The sequence below is a fragment of the Sorex araneus genome, chromosome 2 (assembly GCF_027595985.1).
Source record: "Sorex araneus isolate mSorAra2 chromosome 2, mSorAra2.pri, whole genome shotgun sequence".
NCBI classification, from domain to species: domain Eukaryota; kingdom Metazoa; phylum Chordata; class Mammalia; order Eulipotyphla; family Soricidae; genus Sorex; species Sorex araneus.
In genome coordinates this window covers 210,319,620-210,340,742 of record NC_073303.1, presented here as the reverse complement: position 1 = coordinate 210,340,742, position 21,123 = coordinate 210,319,620, and the positions used below count along the sequence as shown (strand labels likewise).

Here is a 21,123-nt window from a genome sequence, read left to right as displayed (position 1 = left end):
GGAATGATATGTGCATGAAATGTATGCCTTAAAAGCATCATAAATCCTGGTACGTCAATAAAAATATTCTACAAGTACTTATCACAGTTTTAAAATAAGGATCTAATTAAGAAATAGAAATGAAACACAGTTAAATAGGTAAAGCTTAATAGATGGAATTATTATCTCAATGTAAGTGATAACTTATCATTAGTAATAATTATTTGGTCTATAATTTTTTCTTTTGGGGTCACACCCAGTGATGCACAGGGGTTACTCCTGGCTCTGCACTCAGGAATTACCCCCTGGCAGTGCTCAGGGGACCATATGGGATGCTGGGAATCGAACCCGAGGTGGCTGCGGGCAAGGCAAATGCCCTACCTGCCGTGCTATTTCTCCAGCCCCAATAATTTGGTCTAAATACTTGACATAAATTGAATATAAAGACTTGAATAGTAGAGCCTAAAGAAAATATTAAAAAATATAAATCTAATCATTTGAGTATGAGGGACTGATTTAGTTGGAGCAGTAGAAAACTAAGGGCCAGAACAATAACATAGCAGTTAAGGTATTTGCCTTGCACACAGAGGACCCAGGTTCAATCCCTGGCATCCCATATGATCCCTGAGCACCGCCGGGTATGACCCAAAAGCAAACAGAAAAAACAAACCAAAAAACCCTAAAATTCAGAAAGCACTGTAGCACTGTCGTCCTGTTGTTCATCGATTTGCTCGAGCGGGTGCCAGTAATGTCTCCATTGTGAGACTTGTTGTTACTGTTTTTGGCATATTGAATATGCCACGGGGAGCTTGCCAGGCTCTGCCGTGCGGGTGGGATACTCTAGGTAGCTTGCCGGGCTCTTTTAGAGGGGCAGAGGAATTGAACCCGGGTGAGCTGCGTGCAAGGCAAACACCCTACCCACTGTGCTATCGCTCCAGTACAAAATAAACAAACAAAAAATGACTCTAAGGCCAGCAGATTTCAGAAAGAGTTCCTGCCCCAAGAACTGAGGGAGGCTCAGTGCTCTGACTCTGCGGAGGAAGTCACCTCCGTTTACTGCTCGATGGTAAACGTCTCATGATGCTGTGTGGTATGATGGAAAGTGCTACAAATATGCCCCCAAGGGTTTGTCACAGAGCTGGTCACAGAAAAGGACTTGCTCCGGGCACTTTCTTTCAAAACTGTTCAAAGAATGTGCCAGTGAAGCTGCGAGTGTTCATACATGGCAGGAGACTGGTACAGCTGAAACAGATCATACCAGGACCAGAACTGACAGGAACAAACACTCTTTCAACAGGAATTTCCAGAATCTCTTAGCTACAGTGGTTAGCTTTGCACCAGCTGTGGAAGGGGTTACTTAAAGAGCCCGGGTCCATTTTCACTGAGGGGTCAGTTTGGAATCAAGAGACTCTGAAATAGTACAGCGGGTAGGGTGTTTGCCTTGCATGTGGCCGACCCGGGTTCAATTCCTCCATTCCTCTCGGAGAGACCGGCAAACTACCGAGAGTATCCCGCCCGCACGGCAGAACCTGGCAAGCCACCCGTGGCGTACTCAATATGCCAAAAACAGTAACAACAAGTCTCACCATGGAGACGTTGTTGGTCCCCGCTCAAGCAAATCAATGAGCAATGGGATAACAGTGATACAGTGCTACAGTGCTAAATTACTCAGTAGCAAATCTGGGAATCCCAGTCTTTCAGGGTTTGGGCCACCGGCTTTGAGGGGTTACTGTCCTGAGCTTACTATAGAATTACTGTTTGGCTTTGACTATGTTACTTGCCTGTTTTTAAGGACTCCTCTACCCAGATTCTTTTTTAACACATGTGATCCAATTTTTTGAAATAAAACACCCTAGGTATTTTTCAAGTATTTGATAATGAATTATGATAGGAACTCTTGTCTACAAAGGTCAATATTTTGTTAGAATGGGAGGTATTTTTGTTTAAAGTGGAAAGTTTCCTTAATGCTTTTAATATTACAATAATTTATTTCCTAATGTTTTCTCAGAGATTTTAAGTAGCTTTTAGGGTGCAAGTTGTAATAGTCCTTGTTTCCTGTTACATTGCCAGCATAAAGCACAGTGAAGGGCACATAGTATATGCTAAGCTGATTAATTATTTGTGCATGAGTGAAAACGGATGACAGCTGATCAAGTTTGCAGATAAGTTATTTCACTACAAAAAATGACAAGAAATACAAGCAGTAGATATATTTGCCTAAGATGTAATCAACATAAAATATTTATAAACAAAATGTTGCAAGGCAAATTAGAAAATTAGGTGCTCCCCAAGAATTATGATTATTTTAAAATATAGGGTTTTAAAATATCATAATTGTGTAGGCACAGAAAACTCATGAGAAGAAAATGTTTTACAGAGAAACCTATAAATTTTACACTTTTACAATCATAAATTCTGGGAAATAGTCATCTTCAGGAAGTATTAACTAGTTTGGTTTGAGAGGTTCCTTTTATTATAATTATTGGTATTGCTGCCGGCTTCATCTGTTGGAGATATATTCATTTTGATGAAGAGGGAGAATTTAGAGAAAGATTTTATATGTTAATCATGCTAATTTGTGAATGTAGAAATTTTTTGTTCGGTTGAGATTTTTTTAGTTGGTTTTTGGGCCACACTATTGTGCTTGTGGAGAGGCTTACGATCCTTAGGTGGTGCTGGGACTCTAACCCGTGTCAGCCATGTGCAAGGCCAGTGTCCTGCCTCTTATACTCTCACCCATTAAAGCAGAAATGTTACAGTGGAAAAAAAAATAGTTGTTAACAGACCAGACACTAAGTTTCTATTTTTCTTTACTTTTTGCTTTTTCAGGCCACACTTGGTGATGCTCAGGGACACTCCTCCTGGCAGTGGTCAGGGGACCGCATGTGGTGCTGGTATTGAACCCTGGTCAGCCACATGTAATGCAAGGGTGAGGCCCTAGAAACTGTGTATATTAAAACTATATAGGTTTTAGGGCTGCATATGTGGTGCTCAGGGTTTACTCCTGGCTCTCTGCTCGGGGGCCATTCCAGGAGGTACCCAGAACACTCCTGGACAGTGTACCCAGGACAGTACCAAGATAGAATCCATGACAGTCCTATTGCAGTTACCTTAAATGATGTATTTCAATGTTTTTCCTTTTCCTTTTTTAAAATTTTTGGGCCACACCCTGCAGTACTCAGGATTTACTCCTGGCTCTGCATTCAGGAATCGCTCCTGGTGGGACTTGGGATATCTTATTGGGTGCCAGGACCCCAACCTGGGTTTGGTCACAGGCAAGGCAAGTGCCCTATCTTCTGTACTATCACTCTGGTCCCTAAATGATATTTTCCTGACAGTATCAATAGGAACTATCTTTTTACTTCTTAGCAAGTAGTGAATCAAGTCTGTTTTTAGATTTTGTGTCTAGTTAATTGCCCATTTCATCTTAGGATGAAGGCTATGTATTTAAGAAAATTTGAGTAATTTAAATGAACTCACAATAAAGGAAACAGTGGTTGTGCCTAATCTGTATTTATTTATTCGTTTATTTTATTTTTATGAGGTAGTTTGCAATATTTGGTTACATTTAATATTCAAACACCAATTCCACCACCATTACAACTTCCCGCTATGCATGTTTTCCTCCAGAACCCCAACCCCCGCCCCAAAGCAGAACCAAAATAATTTACTTTCTGTTGTTTGTTATGAATAAACCACTGAAAATGCTTCAAAAAACTTTCCGTAGAGGAGAGTGTGTGAAGATTGTTGTATTTCACCCAAGGGTCACCAAGTCCTTTGATAAGAGATTACCAATTTGTTAAGGTTGAGCCTTGTGTGCTTATCGGTAAAAATATATTTCCCTCTAAGTTGGTTGCCTTCTACTTCAAACCCCATCAAATGGGGTGCACTACTTTTGGAGTATGAGTGGTGTGAGTTGCGTGCCTCAAATGCAGCCTCTCAGTCCGGGGAGAGGTTTATATGTGTGTAAGGCTTGGCCACAGATGCAGCAGTTGGACCCCTGGGGCAGAGAGGGGCCTCACCCACCTGCCCTCTGGGGTGCCCCAAATGAAACAGCCTGGAGTGGGGTCTGGAGGCATGACTCTGGCAGTGTCATTTTGTGCTTTCTTCTGAGTGAGAAGGACAATGAGTCTCTGGATCGTGGCTGTTAATGAGATTATCTGGTGCTGGGTGGCTTATGGGTATGCCTTCGGAGTTGCTGGAAACATGGGGAGACATGGGTGAAGGTGACCTATTCCCGGTTCCATTGAACCTGGAGTTTTCAGTCACAAGTCCCGCATGCCTGGGTTTTCTGTGGATTCACTCGTGGGTAAGGCTCAGCCCAAGTGTGTGGAGAGTGGGCGTGAGCATGGCAGCTGTTGAGTTCTGGAGGTTTTCGGCTGCTGGGACTGGGTCCTTTGGGGTGGGAAGGGGACTCACCCGTCCCCCTCTGGGGTGCCCTGAATGAAACAGCCTGGTATGGGGTCTGTCAGTATGGCTATGGCAGTGTCGTTTTATGCTGTCTTCTGAGAGAGCAGGACAATGAGTCTCTGCAACTTGGACATTGATAAGATTAGTGCCACTTGGCTTGTGGGTGTGATTGCCAAGTAGCTGGAAACTTGGGGGACATGAGCTGAGGTTACCCATCCCAGTTCCATTGAACTCAGAGTTTTCAGTCACAAGACCTGAATACCTGGGTTTTCTGCAGCTAATCTGTATTTATTGAGATTTCACTTCATATTAGGATTTTTTTTTTTAGAACACGAACTCTTGGTTATTGTTTTATAGTTCTGAACTGTTTTATACTTATTTTAACTTTATTATTATTATTTTTTTTTGGTTTTTGGGTCACACCCGGCAATGCCCAGCGGTTACTCCTGGCTCTTCACTCAGGAATTACCCCTGGCAGTGCTGAGGGGACCATATGGGATGCTGGGATTAGAACCCGGGTCGGCCTCGTGCAAGGCAAATGCACTATCCGCTGTGCTATCGCTCCAGTCCCTTATTTTAACTTTAAATTGAACTTGTCAAACACCTTAAAGATATGAAAGAATGACAAAAGAAAGTAAAGTGCCACCCCCACAGTAACAGAGTAAATGAAAGCCAGTGGATATACGGTCTAACTATAACAATACCAGAGTTATAGCAACAGTAGAAGTAGCCTGCTTTCTTGAGTCAGACAGGGCACTCGATGGGTGATGATGGTAGCACTGTAGCACTGTCGTCCCGTTGTTCATCAATTTGCTCAAGTGGGCACCAGTAACATCTCTATTGTGAGACTTATTACTATTTTTGGCATATCGAATATGCCACAGGGAGCTTGCCAGGCTCTGCAATGCGGGCAGGATGCTCTCAGTAGCTTGCCGGGCTCTTGGAGAGAGACAGAGGAATCAAACCTGGGATGGACACATGAAAGGCAAACGCCCTACCCACTGTGCTAGTAACACAAAATATCAGTCTTCTTTCTTAGACTGTGATTCACCTAAATAATCTACTGACAAGGGAAACAATTTCAGTGTGGGAACCCAAGCAAAACACTATGGATTTTCTGTTGTTTGTGAGTTGAAACACTAGGGGACAGCATTAAAATATTCCAGAGTTAGTTGTTATTGATCAGTTGCAATGCTGTAAATTAAGTAAGAGATTTTATTGTTAAAAACTATTGCATATCCTTTTGATTTCAGTGGATGAAAAGCACAAAGTGGAAAATGCACATTACAAACCAATAATTTCGGCCTTTTGCAGACAGGAATTTGAATACTCTAGAAAAAGGGCCCAATCTGATTTCTGGTTTCAATAAGATGTAAGGCTGTCTTACTTCAAGAATTGTGATTTTCTGTTCAGGTGTTTTATTCTTTTTATTCATTTGAGGTTAATGTTTTTCACAGTTTTTAATTTTAATCTCATTTTTCCAGGCACTTTGGAAAGGCATGAAACAGGAGAAAGAGCAAGAATCATCCTGAATTGCTGCGATGATTCACAGCTTCTAAAGCCTGAATCTGTATTTCCAGTTGCTTCAGAGACACAGAAACACAAAACTGTCGAACAGAAACTCTCCAGCTCCTACCAGTTTGGGCCAATACCTTGCCATGGTCTACAGGCAGAGTCTTCAAGTAAGGTAAGTTCAAACCCAACATTATCAACAAGAAAGATGTTATATGTCTTTATAAATCACTGTATCACTGTATCACTGTCATCCCGTTGTTCATTGATTTGCTTGTGCAGGTGACAGTAAAGTTTCCATTCGTCCTAGCCCTGAGATTTTAGCAGCCTCTCTTTACTCGTCCTTCCCAATGGTGCTGCATTAGAGGCTCTTCAGGGTCAGGGGAATGAGACCCATCATTGTTACTGTTTTTGGCATATCGAATATGCCATGGGGAGCTTTCCAAGCTCTTCCATGTGGGCAGGAAACTCTCAGTAGCTTGCCAAGTTCTCCGAGAGGGAGAACTAGACAATGAGGTCTCTATGGAACCTACACCTCTCACATAACATTCCATGCATGGTTGATGTGCAGAATCAGATTTATCATAAAGCTAAATAAGTTTAGGCTTCTGGGTACCTCACTGATAAGGCACACTTCTTATTTTATAATCTTTCTGATTTGTGTTTCTTGATGGAGAGATTCGAAAGTACTTGGTTTGAACCCCCTGGATTCTCATGTTTGTAAATACTTAAAGTTTGACTTTAAGACTGTTTGGTGTCTCATCTCCCAATTGAATTATTTCTTATTCCAAACATAAGGCATGATAATTGTACCATATTTAGCTACTATTAAAATAATATATAGAACTGATTATAAGTAATATAAGTTGCTCTGTAACTTCTTTTTGTTCATATTCATTTTATACCAAATAGTTACCTTATTGTTTGAAAAAAAAAGAAAAGGTTTCATAAATATGGAGCAATTAAATATCAGAACATAAAAATGCAGATGAACCAAGTGATCTTGAGAGAATTGAGATAACTCACCATCATCATCATCATCATCCCATTGATTGTCCAATTTCTCGAGCAGTCTCAGTAACGTCTCCATTCGTCCCAGCCCTGAGATTTTAGAAGTTTCTCTTTACTTGTCCTTCCCAATGGTGCTGCATTGGAGGCTCTTTCAGGGTCAGGGGAATGAGACCCAGCATTGTTACTACTGGTTTTGGCATATGAATATGCCACGGGGAGTTTTCGAGGCTCTCCCATGTGGGCAGGAAACTCTCAGTAGCCTGCTGATTCTCCCAGAGGGAGAAGTAGGCTATAAAGTTCCAGGAGCTTGCTTTTAAATCTCTGGATATTGACCATTGATGGGATTGCAGGGCGCCGGGGGGCAGTCCCTGGGTGTAACCACCTAGCTACTGGAAAAATGGGAAATCTGGGCGGAAGAGGCCCAGTCCCGATGCGAGCAGGCTTGGAGGTCTCAACCCCGGGTCCCGCACACTTGGGTTCCTCTGCTGGTACCTTCATGCGTGAGGCTCGTCCGAACATGTGGAGAGGGGCCTTGAGCATGGCTGTGGCTAAGGCTCTGGTGGTCTTCTGCCGCTAGAGCGATGCTCCATGCAGGGAGGGAAGCTGGAGCCCACCCCCTCCAAGGGGCCCTGGGGAAGACAGCCAGGCGCGTGGGCCAGAGACTCTAGCTATCTAAGTCATGTATACATTTTTATTTTTGTTTTGTCAAGGTTGTTCTAACATCCAAATCAAGGCAGTTATTACACACTATCTCTTAAAATCTAGATGATTTTCATTTAGGGAGAGGATGCTCTGTTCTGCAGTTAATAGTCATTTTTATTTTTCTGCTGAAGAGTAGTTGACCTTTTAAATTACTTATTAGAAACTTAAAAAGTATCAGAAAAGCTGGCTCTTATATAGAAGGTTCTTTTGATATAATCAGCAACTCTAGGATCACTAGTACTTTTGGATTTTAAATCTTTCAATACGCATACACAGTAACTTTACTATTTTTCAGTTCTAATTGTAATAGAGCAATTTTCACTGGTTTCTTTAAGGGACTATTTCATAGTTTTATCTTCCTTATTTCCAAGTTAACTCCTTATCATGTTGTAATTAGGCCTTTTACATGCACAAATGGAGACAGGTCTTTATTTCACGTAAACTGGTAAACATTACTGGTGCCCACCTGAACAAATTGATGAGCAACGAGATGACAGTGACATGACAGTGACAATGATAACTATATATATCATGCTCTTCCCACAACATACATGTTACTGAATCAAATTATTTTCATACTCCTTGTAGATTATTTCCTTTATTATGTTTTATGAATAAATTTTCTGTAAATCTAAACTATTTTCATATTCAGGGTTATTTACTAGGATCTATTTTTAGAAGAACTTTGAGTCAAATTTTAGCATATTTTTAATTACATGTTGTTAACATTTCCTGTTGTTTAATATCATGAAGACTGTCAAAGTGTGATTAATGTAGCACCGTTGTCCCATTGTTCATTGATTTTGCTTGAGCACCAGTAACGTCTCCATTGTGAGACTTGTTGTTACTGTTTTTGGCATATCGAATATGCCATGGGGAGCTTCCCAGGCTTTTTCGTGTGGATAGGATCCTCTTGGTAGCTTGCCAGTCTCTCCAAAAGGGACAGAGGAATTGAACCCGGGTCGGCCATGTGCAAGGCAAACGCCCTACCCACTATGCTATCGCTCCAGCAACATGTTTAATGAGAACTTTAAATATGTTTTTTTAAATTTGTTTTCCTGCTGTAGTCAGGTCTGATGCCCATGCTTAGGGGTCTGAGGGGGACCACAGATACTCTAGGGGCTGAGCTTGTGTCAGCAGCATGCAAGGGATGCACTGTACCCACTTTACTAGCTCTCTAGCCCTGAAGTAAGATTTGGTTTTATTTCATATGCATAGAAACAGACAGAAGACAGGATTCGTTTCTGAAAAGGCTGCTGGCTGTCAGGCCGTATCTCCAGTTGGCCTCATTGGTTGTGGGGCAGCATGAATTCTTCAGCCTGATTAGGCCTAGATACCTGCTTTAGTGGGCTGGAGCAATAGCACAGCGGTTGGGCTTTTGCCTTTCACGGGACTGACCCGTGTTCGATTCCTCCGCCCCTCTCCGAGAGCCCGGCAAGCTACTGAGAGTATCGCATCCACACAACAGAGCCTGGCAAGCTACCCATGGTGTATTGGAAATGCCAAAAACAGTAACAATAAGTCTCTCAATGAGAGACGTTACTGGTGCCCGCTCGAACAAATCGATGAGCAACAGGATGACAGTGGACCTGCTTTAGTGGGTTTTTTGTTTGTTTGTTTCGTTTTGGGAACTGAGCTGCTGTACTCAGGGGTTTACTTTTGGCTCTGTGCTCACGGAACACTCTTGGAGAGGCATGGTCCCTATGGGAATAGAAGCAGGGTTCGTTGTGTGCAAGGCTGGCGCCCTACCCATGACACTATCTCTAAGCCCTAAGAGACCTGCTTTAGTTTTATCAGTGAGAAGAGGGTTTGGCAGCCCTTTGAGAACTGGGGCACACTCAACAAAAAGCAAGAAATAAACACATAAATGCAGATTACTGTTTAACTCCTAATGATAATTATATTTACTACTCTGTTCATTGCTCAGAACATCCTCACAGAAGCAGAACTAGAGAGAGGGTAGAAGAGGTGGGATGGAATTACAATGACAGGTCCCTCAGGGGAAAGAGAAAAAAGGTATTCATTCTTTCAACTCTTAGGGTACAGAGCAGTCTTCTTTAATCTGTCAAGGTACCCCTCCCCCCACCTTCCAGGTGAAGGCATGACGTGGAAACAGTCCTAATTCTTTTTTGGGTCACACCCGGCGATGCACAGGGGTTACTCCTGGCTCTGCACTCAGGAATTGCTCCCTGGAAGTGCTCAGGGAAATCGTATGGGATGCTGGGAATCGAACCCGGGTCGGTCGGCCGCATGCAAGGCAAACACCCTACCCGCTGTGCTATTTCTCCAACCCCAACAGTCCTAATTCTTGGCTTTCTCTTCTTAAGACTCCATCTAGACCACTTGCTTTGGTTTTATATTTTCCTCCTTAAGATGTTAAAACCAGTGAATAGTTCAGAATGGTTTTTTTTTTTACTTTTCTCATTTTGTCATACTATCTTTAGATTTCCAAAACTAGTGTTTCATATTGATATTAATGGACTTTATGAACTCTTAAGAGCTTTAATATTTCAATATCAATATTAAAGCAATACTCACACCTAAATTAATATTTGCCACTAAATTAATATTTCTAACTAACACTTTAATATTCATAACGAAAGGTTAAAGTCATAAAATTTTAGTCTGCTCAAATGGTGAATCGAATCACACATATATTCTAAGGAGGGGATAAAACCCAGTGAATGAGCCAGGTTGGATTTGGATGTAGAATATTCCAGTCTTAATGCAACAAAGTAGACTGGGAATTACTCCATAGAATAACAGGATGTGGACATGTCTCTTGACTTGTACATTTGTGATAACTGCAGTCTGGCAGTTAGAAAGCTAGTTCATCAGGAACCTGTTTTGCCAGCTTAATTTTCTCAAAGTAAACTTGCTCCCTTTTCGGTTTCTTGAAGGACCTCAGGCCTCTTTTAGTAGTGATAATAGTATACAGATTCATATTTTCATAATATAACTCTGTTTCCTGACTCCAGAAAGCAATAAAAGTCAGTGTCTTTTTTTTATTTCTAGTCAGTCTGGTTCCGTTTTCATCAGATAAGTATGATTTCCAAACTTTAATTTCTCCAGACTGAAATAACTGAATGAGGTAGTTTACCTTCTTTGTTCTTATACTATATTTTGGTTTTATGGCTTTTAATCTTAAGTAGAGCTATTAATAGAATTATGTTAGCACTGTGACTTACAATATTTTTGGTGATAGAATTTCATGCATATGTCATTTCAACACACAATCCATGCATTTCTTCCTTTATGAGTAGGATTATCTTCACTGCTTATCATAGATGTGTCTCCTCAGCATTTCTTTACGTTTATCTAAGTGTTTTTTTTGCATACTTGATAAGCAGGACTTTTCAAGGGTACATATGCATCTTTATGTCATTATTGTTAGTGTCATAGTAAAAAACGCTTCGTGAATTCTCACAAGGGAAAATTCATCTTAAGGAGGAAGATTTCAATCTTGTTTTCTTTTGAAATGGGAAAATGAGGAATATTAAGCCTGAAATTTAGAACTATTTAATGATACTTTGTGTTTCATAAATTTTTATGTGCATTTTTGTGAGACACTAAATATCAACTAATTAATAATAATTTAATCATTAAATTAAGAATTTTAAATGGTGAGTGAATTCTTTAAATGGAAAAGAATAGCATAGTAAATGAGTAAATGCATATTTCTATATGTTTATTGTGTATGAACTAAAGTTGTAAAATCTCCATAGTGCATTCTTCATAATTGGATTTTTGAATTTACTAGAATATTGTTTTCACTTTTTTTTGGAAGGGGGAGATTTAAAAGAGAATGAGAGATACTTTAAAACTTAAGTTTTTTTTTTTTTAAAAAAAAACACCTGGTTTGAAATGTTAAGGGAGTTGAATTTGTTCAGCTAGAAACAGAAAAACCTTTGTGATAGGAAAGGGTAGAGCCTTAAAGGATTTAAAGGAATACAATATCATATTAATGAAGGGGAGCTGCTTTCCTCTGGGTCTACTGAGGGTAAAACAACATAGAAACTGTTTAAATTGCAGTGGGAGAAATTTAGTTTCAAAGAAGAAAGTAAACAACCATCCAGACATCATTTATACACAGTGAAAAATCCTGTGGTTTCATCACATGTTAAGCAGAGAGAAAGCCTATTTTCTCTCTATTGGAGGATTGGCCTTAAATTCTTTGAATGCATTTATTTGATTTATTTTATGCATTTTTAATTAATTCTACTTATTTATAAAATGAGTAAAAGAATATTTCCGATGATTTTAACAGTCACAACTTAAAACTGTAATGTTCCAAGAAGGATTTTTTAAAAAATTGAGGTTCAGGGGGGCAGTTGGGGCCACACCTCACAGTACTCAAGAGGGACCAGACGTGATGCTCGGGAATCCAACCTGAGTTGGTGCATACTTTACAATTTCCTTATCAGCTGTCTTCTCTTGGACCCACGAAGTCCTTTCTTTAAAACCACTTTTCTATAGCATGGTCTCCAGCTACTTGCCCTGGTCGCATCTGAAGAACTACATTGGCTAATAATAGTAGTAGTTAAGCACACATATTTCTGCCCTTAAAGTTTGTTCAATACAGTGTGTGAAAAGAATATTTTAGATATACAAATGGTCCAAAACTTATGATGGTTTAAAGGATTTTTTTTTAACTCATCATGATGCAAAGCCATATACATTTCAGCGTCGGTAAGTTATCCTGTTTTTCACTTTCATTATACTACTCAAAAATTACACGAAATATTTAATGCTTTATTAATGAACAGATTTTGCATTAGGAAATTTTCCCAACTATCCATAGCCTACTGTAAGCAAAATTTGTGTAAAACGCTGTAAATTTGGGTGAGACTAAGCTATACTTAGCTTGTTAAATGCATTAGTAACTTATTAACTTAAGGACATTTTCAACTAACAGTGGACTTCCTAAACTGTAACTGGATCACAAGTAAGCCAAAGACAGGTCAAACTGAATAAGGTAAATTGAAACATTATGAAACTGAATTTCACCTATTTTTGATTTTTAATTCAAATGCTTGGTAATAATCATTACATATGTGTGTTGCATTGATTTGTATTGGGCAATCATGATATACCAGAGATAAAGTTTTTTTCTTGAAAGGATGAGAAAAAATAGGTTGAAGCCTTTGCAGACCATCTTTTGTTCTAAGGACTCAATTTTGCTACTGGAGAATGAAAGTTATCATAGACAATTCTTAAACAAATAAGTGCAGTTTTGGTCCAATAAAACTTTATTTACAAAAGCAGGAAATGGGTCCTACTTGGATAAATGCTGATTGTAGTTAGTCAATTTCTGCCTTCTTTGAACCAGAAGATCATGACATCCTAGAAGGAACGGACAGAATAAACAATACTTGTATCATCATTCACTATTTGAATTTTTAAAAGCACGTTATATTTTTCAGAGTCGTTTGGAATTCAGTCCAAAAGATTTTGTACCAAATCTATTCCTGAATCGAAAAGATGACATTTACATATTTGGAAATTTTCCCTTTGTAGAAAAGTAAATGTGTATTTTATAGCTCTGAATCTAAGCAAGATTTTTCAAAAGGCAGTTTCTTGAAATAATGCACTTATGTGGGCATATTTATCCAGCCATAAAATTGATTAGAAATATAGAATATCGAGAAATATGTATTTCTTTTTAAACTTTTATTGACTGCAGAAGGATATCTGTTTGACGTATTTGTTGAACAGTCTTATTGAGGCTGTATCTTGCTACCACTTTAAAAAAAAAACAGATGTATAGGTTGACCACTAATAGAAGATGAAACACCAGCACTACAGATTTCTTTATAAGAAGTAGATATCTGTTATTTTATGCTTTATGACATGGTTTCAAAATTGAGATTTGAAAGTTCACCTGAAAGTTTTATATATATAAATATGAAATAATTCTTTGTGACCGCATTACATTTTGAAGATTAACTCAGTTTTTATTGAAGAATTTATATTATCAAAATTAAAACATGACAGAAAAGAACAAATAATATAGATTTGAAAACAATTACCTGCATTCCACAGAGATATATCTTGAATGTAATTTTCTGTTTTGATCAGTAGTCAATTTTAGGTATGTTCTTTTTAATGTAGTGATATATTTTTCTTCTAATGCAGATGGTCTATTGAATCATTTAAAAATAATTTTAAAAGAAAATATATTTTCACTCTTAATTATGCAAGATATCATGAATTGTAGAAATTGCTATAGATATGGGATTGATAATTTTCAAATATTTTAATTTCAGACCTCCGTTTAAAACTTTAACGACTATATGACATGCTCTTCCTGAGAGAGAATAGAGAAATAGGCAAGGCAAGGTTTTGAATACTTGTGAAGCAGTGCAAAATTAAAATTGAAAGTGTGGGACCATTTCCATAAGCCTTTTACATGTCTGTGATTTAACAATATGAAGCTACAGAAAATTTTCTGTAAAATTTCTTATAGTGTATTGCTACTTTATCTTTGCAGCAGGAGTCTTAAACTTTTACATCTATCTATCTCTATACTTTTCTACCTGTCTATTGCTATCTATAAATAGATAGATAGATGCATCTCATTGATGAAGAAAACTGGGGACAGAAAAACCTCTGGAAGCTTTATTTTAAACATCTCAGGGTCGCTAGGAAGAGTGGTAAATGCTACGCTGGGCGGCTCCAGCTGTCTGCCTCAGACACACAAGAAGCAAGCCCTACTTCCCCTCTGCACTTCAAAGCCCAGCTTGTAGCTAAACGTTCGCTGGCCATGGAAATCAGAGGCACAAAAGGAGACTGTGCCTATTTCATGGTGTGAGGCTGGCCGGAGCCCGGCTTTGTGGCGCGTGCCGTGGGGGATGCCAGCAACAGAAGGGCCCTGTGCTGACTTGTGTGACAAATGTAGTTAACACCAGATCCATATTAATGTTGTCAAGCTCCCTTGATGTATTTAAACAGATTTTAATTATTTTCAGTGCTTAAAGCCCTGAAATATATGGCCTAATAGTTCTTCAAAGAAAGCTTACTTAATGTGTGAATGTAAAACCTCTCATAAAAATGAAACTTTTAGATTGGCCTTAGTCATTGACACAGGTTATTCATCAAGTCTGCAATTTGTGTGGCAAAGTGCCATTTGAATAGTGTATTGTTAGGATACTTATGGCCCACTTGACAAGAGCTCTTGCTGTAAATAGTGCAATTTGACTCCAGCTGTTAAAGAGAGCCTTTGACAGTGGCCAAATAGAATGGAGACGCTTACTGCACTGCCGAAAAATCAATATTGGGTTCTCGTTCCTAGTAACCTGTTCTTTTCTCTTCTGTAGATTTATAAACGATGATCAAGGGTTGATAAGTGGAAGTTTAAATATTATTTTAAATGTAACTCACTCGGAGTTTCAAATTAAGCCTTGGGATAAGTGGCACAAGTGTGGTGTGTTCGGATATTATTGCCAGCCCTCCGGTTCATGTTTAATCATAATTATAGGTAACTTGAATTCTGATTCTCTAGCTTCCATGGAAAAGAATTGGCGTTTAAAAGTACACTGAAAAAGGTGTGCATATTGTCTAGTGCCCTGGTGGTGATTCCTTCTTGATTTTCTTATCAATTGATTCTTTCTCTTTTCTGTGTTGACTTTTTTTTGTACAGATGACCAGGTTCTTTGTGGCGTGCCCATAGCAACATCTTGTGATGTTGACAGCTGGTAAGGTCCCTGGTGTTGTTCAAGCCTACCCTAAAGCAAATCTTGCTGATTTTGAAGAGTTTTCTAGCAGTTGGAGTAACACAAGATTACTATAATACCTGGATGTTTGTAATAGATATTGAGTCTGTTCAACAGCTAATTATATTAGCTACACCAGACTTGGTTTTCTGTGGGTTTTCTCTTCCGTCATTAGCTGTTATGTTTAAAATATAGCTGTGGAAGTGATAGGCTCAGAATGAGAAAACAATTCTTCAAAATCTTAACTTAAATCCCAACATGGAAAAATAACAACAAAAATATCCAGTAAAATTTCTTTTTAGCTGCTTGTTCTTTCCCTAGCATTGGAGATCTAGTTGATTTCAATCATTTCTAGTTTTGATGGAATTTGATTTGGATTTTTTATTACTGTTTACATGTCACCAATAAGGTGTGTTGAGGAGAATTTGAAAGCTGTTTTGAAGATGGGAAATGCTGGTATTATGTGTACTTTCACAAATGCCTGTTTCAGTAATGACTGCTGGAATAGCCATCTTCCTATTACTGACCAACTCACACTTATTTGTGATTGAAGTGGCAACTGAAAATTCATAAAGCTGGCCATATAATTGTGTAGAAAGACCTTTAAGGCTGACTCAAGGTCAGTGCTATTGTTTTTATAATTGCTGATAGGCAGTCATGATTTCTTCCAGAAAAAAAGGGTTTATTCTGCATTGGCTTATTTCAGCTGGCTTCAAAAAATGAAATCTCTTCTGTTAATTTTAGGTTAAATCTTTTCACTGAGTAAATATTTATATCACTTCTCTAGGACTAGATTTGGCCTATATTTACCTCCGTTTCTCTTATTCCCTCCTGTACAATTTAACGGGGAAATCTTTTAAATTAAATTTCTGTTTATAGTCCACATTGACTGGCAGGAAAAGAATTACAGCATAAATTTTTTTTAAAAGCATTTAAAAAATGTTTAAACATTTCGAACATCTCAGTTTTGGATTGAGCTTAACTTACAATCAGTATAGTATAACTTATTAACCATGTGTTTAAGTTTTATTCATACAGATGAATAATTTTATAAGTTTGAATTTATGCATATCAGTATATCTTTCTATATTGGAAACTATGGATTTTGTAATCACATCTTTACCATATTACCCACCCATTACTGTTTGAGGACTTTCTTCTCTCCCTCAATTCTTTCCTTTGCTACTTTTTCTTCAGTTTTAAATTGTTTCTGTTTAAGTTTGTGATGTTATTGCATTTACTAAGACCCTGTTTCTTCCATTACAGACTCAGAGTTGACCTAGTGAACCTTCTAGAACACATCTACATCTGGGTACATGTTTTCTTCATAGGATTCACATACTGGTTTTTCTTTGTTGCTATTTTTTCAGGGCTGGAGCGATAGCACAGCAGGTAGGGCATTTGCCTTGCACGTGGCCGACCTAGTTCGATTCCTCTGCCCCTCTCAGAGAGCCCGGCAAGCTACCAAGAGTATCCCGCCCGCACGGCAGAGCCTGGCAAGCTCCCTGCGGCATACTCGATATGCCAAAAACAGTAACAACAAGTCTCACAATGGAGACGTTAGCGGTGCCCACTCGAGCAAATTGATGAACAACAGGACAGTGATACAGTGATACAGCTATTTTTCATTGTTTTAGTTCACCCCCTTCCCTTCCCTCTGTGGATGTTGTCATGCCGACCAGGGTTTGACACACTTCAGTGTGGTGCTCACTTACACAGCTGTGGCCCTTATAGAACTCCCTACTTGTGGTGATCGCACATATGCTTGCTAGCAGCTTCCCTAGTGGTGTGTATAAATCTACCAGGGACGGCCGGGGGAGAGCCCTGGCAGCTCTCCACATTGGTGCCTGGGTTCCAGGGGTGGTCCTGGGCCACTCGCCCAGCCAGGGCAGCCCAGGCCCTGGGGAAGACGGAAGAAGAAAAGAGGGTCAAGCTGGTTGATTGATCAGTTGTCATTTATTCCATTCTCCCCACTCGCCTGTTCCAGTCTCTCTGAGCCCCCCCTTCTAGCCTCACACTGCCCCTCATTCCTGTCTCCTCCTGTCTCTCCCGCTCATCTCTCCGTGCTCCATCTTGCTGCCCTGGTCTCACTCTCCCCACTCCTCCAACTCTCTCATCTCTCCAAGCCTCATCTCCCCAGCACTGGAGGCAGACACTGCACCGTCAGGTAGCAAAATCAACGTAAGAAAGCTCTTCCTGGGGCCGGAGCGATAGCACAGCGGGTAGGGCGTTTGCCTTGCACGCGGCCGACCCAGGTTCGATCCCCGGCATCCCATATGGTCCCCCAAGCACCACCAGGAGTAATTCCTGAGTGCATGAGCCAGGAGTAACCCCTGAGCATCGCTGGGTGTGACCCAAAAAGAAAAAAAAAAAAAAGAAAGCTCTTCCTGACTGCCCATCAGTCTTGAGGGCAGAAACACCACCTGGGGGTGTTCCTCTCCTCCTAGCATCTTAATTATCATGTTAATATTAGTTACTTTTGTATGGACACATAAGAGAAACATTTGATGTCCGTGGGCCCCACAAATAACTTATGTGAAGCGGGGAGGAGAAAGACGGTCACGTTCTCCCCAACCGCCTCTGCCACCCGGGACCCAGGATTACTGGGTTCTTGTCTCGCCTTGCAGAAAGGAATTTCAGGAGTAGACAAGCAGTGAGGTAAATAGATTTTATCTTCGGGTGCTAGGAAGTAAGGGCAGCTGAGGCTTAGGTCAAGAGAACAGATGCCCAGGAGAAAAATATCATTTAGAGTCAATTGACTCCCACATTACAAAAGCATAGCATTTACTGTCTTCCTGTGCCCATACAAAAAGGACATTACTCTGAATTAACTAGCAAAGGACTTAAGGAGGAGAGAAAAACAATATATACAAGTCAACAGAGCCCAAAGAAAGAAGTTACCAATAAACACAGAGGAATGGGAGCACTGTGATGGGAGTAACCCAAATAAACCTAAGTTCCCTGCGGCAATGTTATCCTACATCGGTGCACACACATTTCAGTCATGGCACTCAGGAGGGGGCACATCTCAGTAGTTACGATGCTCGTACACACCTAACTAGTGTGTAGCCAGAAATCACTTGCGATGCCTTAAATCCTAGACAGTAACATTGCCAGGAACAAACAGCAGCTCTCCGAGTCTTGGCCTTGCAACTGGGCCCTTTTCCTCAGCCCCACATGTTCTGTCCGTGAGCCGCGCGCTCCCTCTCTGTACATGATATCCCCTTTGTAAGAGTTTGGAACTTCCTTGGTTCCCAAATCAGAATCAGAAAAATCTTGTACTGACTCTTTTTCATGGCAAACTCAGGGGTGATCGGGAGTTCAGGTGTAAAATGAAATCTGTTTAGCTACAAGAGTTAGTGGATTATAAAATAGCTCTTTGAAAGCTGGTGATATTACCTGCTGACCAATGCCATATAGACCCTTTTAAGGAGTTCCCCGGGATCACCACTTCTGTGCCAATATTTTATGTTGAAACTGGCTTCATGAGAAAAGCAAATGCAGAAAATGGAACAGAGGCAGTTCTCAGAAGAGAAAGCATTTATTCTTAGACAATTTCCCTGTAGGTTGCTAAAAACCAAACCAAGGAAAGCCTTAACTGTGTTAATTGGAGCTAGAAAGACCCTGGATTTCCTGAAGACCCATCCCAGCTAACATGCCTGTCTGCTTTTCAGAGTGGAGTTTGAACATTGTGTTGTAATTTTGACTTCTTATCCCCTCCCCCTTCTTCTGGACACCGTTGTACGGACACATATCTGCTGGGTACAAGCAGGGCTTGCACACACATATCACTCATTAGATGTGGTGCTCCTTAGGAGTCTGCATTGTGGTATTTGCTGAGGTGCTCAGTGAGGTTACTGCTCTGTGATTTGTGCTTTTGGCATATGATCATCATGATCTTTCTTAGTTGCGATGCCAGGAACCTCATTCCTTTTTGTGACGCTCACACACATCTACTTTGGCGTGGATTGCACTGCCTGTGGCCCAGGATCATAGGCAATGAGAATGCTGAGTTCAAATGACAGTTTCCAGGATTGTACTTGGCATATGTGGGGCACCTAGGATTTGTCACCATTGTCACCATTGCTAACTTAAAAGACAGCTGCTTTAAGCTATTGTGCTATTCTTTAGGGTCCTGAATCAGGTTTCCAGTGACTTCCAGATGCTACCAGTTCTCTGCATCTTAAAATCTTAAAATCTTGACATTAAGTACAATAGTGCAGCAGGTAGGGCGTTTGCCTTGCACGAGGCCAACCCGGGTTCAATTCCTCTGTCCCTCTTGGAGAGCCCGGCAAGCTACCGAGAGTATCCCGCCCGCACAGCAGAGCCTGGTAAGCCACACGTGGTATATTTGGTATGCCAAAAATGGTAACAACAAGTCTCACAATGGAGACGTTAGTGGTGCCCACTCGAGCAAATCAATGAACAACAGGATGACATTGTTACAGTGCTAAGTATAATGACATAAATAACATTCTTTGTAAATTCCTGCATAATGCTCAAACTAATATTATCTTGGAAACAATTGCTTTAACCTTCAGTTAAAATCTCTTTGATTGATAAGCATTTGAGCCAAATGTGGTTACTCCTATCAGACATTAAAAAAAAGGATCATGAGAGTCTGATTGAACAGCAGGCACATTTTTTTTTGTTATGTTTATTGTCTGTGTATATTCAAACAGTACTGAAAATTTTAGTTTTTTTTTTAAATTTTGTTTCTTAAATCATCACCTGTTCTTAAAAATCTTACGGTTTTCAAAAAGTTACCAGGAAAGCTTATAAAATACAAATTTTTTCTCACTTTTATTACTTTTCCCAACCTCCCACTAGAGGTCTCTGATCATTATAAAAACAAAAAACCAAAGGAAACCAAAATAGAGGTGTTCTCTCTTCACTGTCTACTAGCAAATGTTTTGTTTTCCTTTGTGTTCCTTGAAATGAAATATTAATCCTAAAGTATGGAGAATGGCCATTGAGGGTAGACATCAGAATCGTTCATTCTGGTTAGCATGATAGGAGGCTTTGGAAGGCAGCTCTTAAATAAATCTTGAAGTTGGAGTTGGGATGTAGAATTGGGGATGTGTCGGTTCCTGCATCTGCTCTCTTAGTGGCGTCCTGGTTGAGTCTCAGATGGAGGGACCCTTAGTCACACTTACTGCTCAGTTCTCTTCACGGCCAGCCTTCTCTGTTGTCTGTTTTTAGTTTCAACCTACAGGCTGGAAATGTTTTGCCAACTAAGCTTGTAAGATCTGATGTACAAAAAGTTAGTTTGGGATGTTGCCATCATCCCAGAAAATGAAATTTCCTTTGTCTGAGGTTATGTGCTCATGTGATTCGGCTTTGTTCCTTCGTATGATTATTTTCCTCTCCTCAACAGCTTTTCATGTGGGCATAATTTTCAAATTCAGCTTGATTTATGCCCCCTCCTATATTTCTTCCACCAGAATGCTTGATGATAGTGTTTTAGTTTTTACTGCTGTATAACAAATTCCCACATATAAGAGGTTTTAAACAAACAAGCACTGTAGCACTGTCACCCCGTTGTTCATTGATTTGCTAGAGTGGGCACCAGTAATGTCTCCATTGTGAGACTTGTTGTGACTGTTTTTGGCATATCGAATATGCCATGGGTAGCTTGCCAGGCTCTGCCGTGTGGGCGGGATATACTCAGTAGCTTGCCGGGCTGTCCGAGGGGACAGAGGAATCAAACCCGGGTCGACCTTGTGCAAGGCAAACGTCCTTCCCCCTGTCCTATCGCTCCAGTCCAAACAAATGGGAAACAAACAAACAAATGTAA

General features: G+C 40.0%; 1 protein-coding gene across 1 annotated transcript in view; it reads left to right on the top strand.

The window, feature by feature from the left end:
- Positions 1–21,123, top strand: part of WDR72 (WD repeat domain 72) — a 214,124-nt gene that overhangs the window by 55,157 nt on the left and 137,844 nt on the right. The window contains exon 13 of the mRNA XM_055128942.1: positions 5,874–6,076. Coding sequence (XP_054984917.1) covers positions 5,874–6,076 — 203 coding nt within the window. The remainder of the gene's footprint in view (positions 1–5,873; positions 6,077–21,123) is intronic.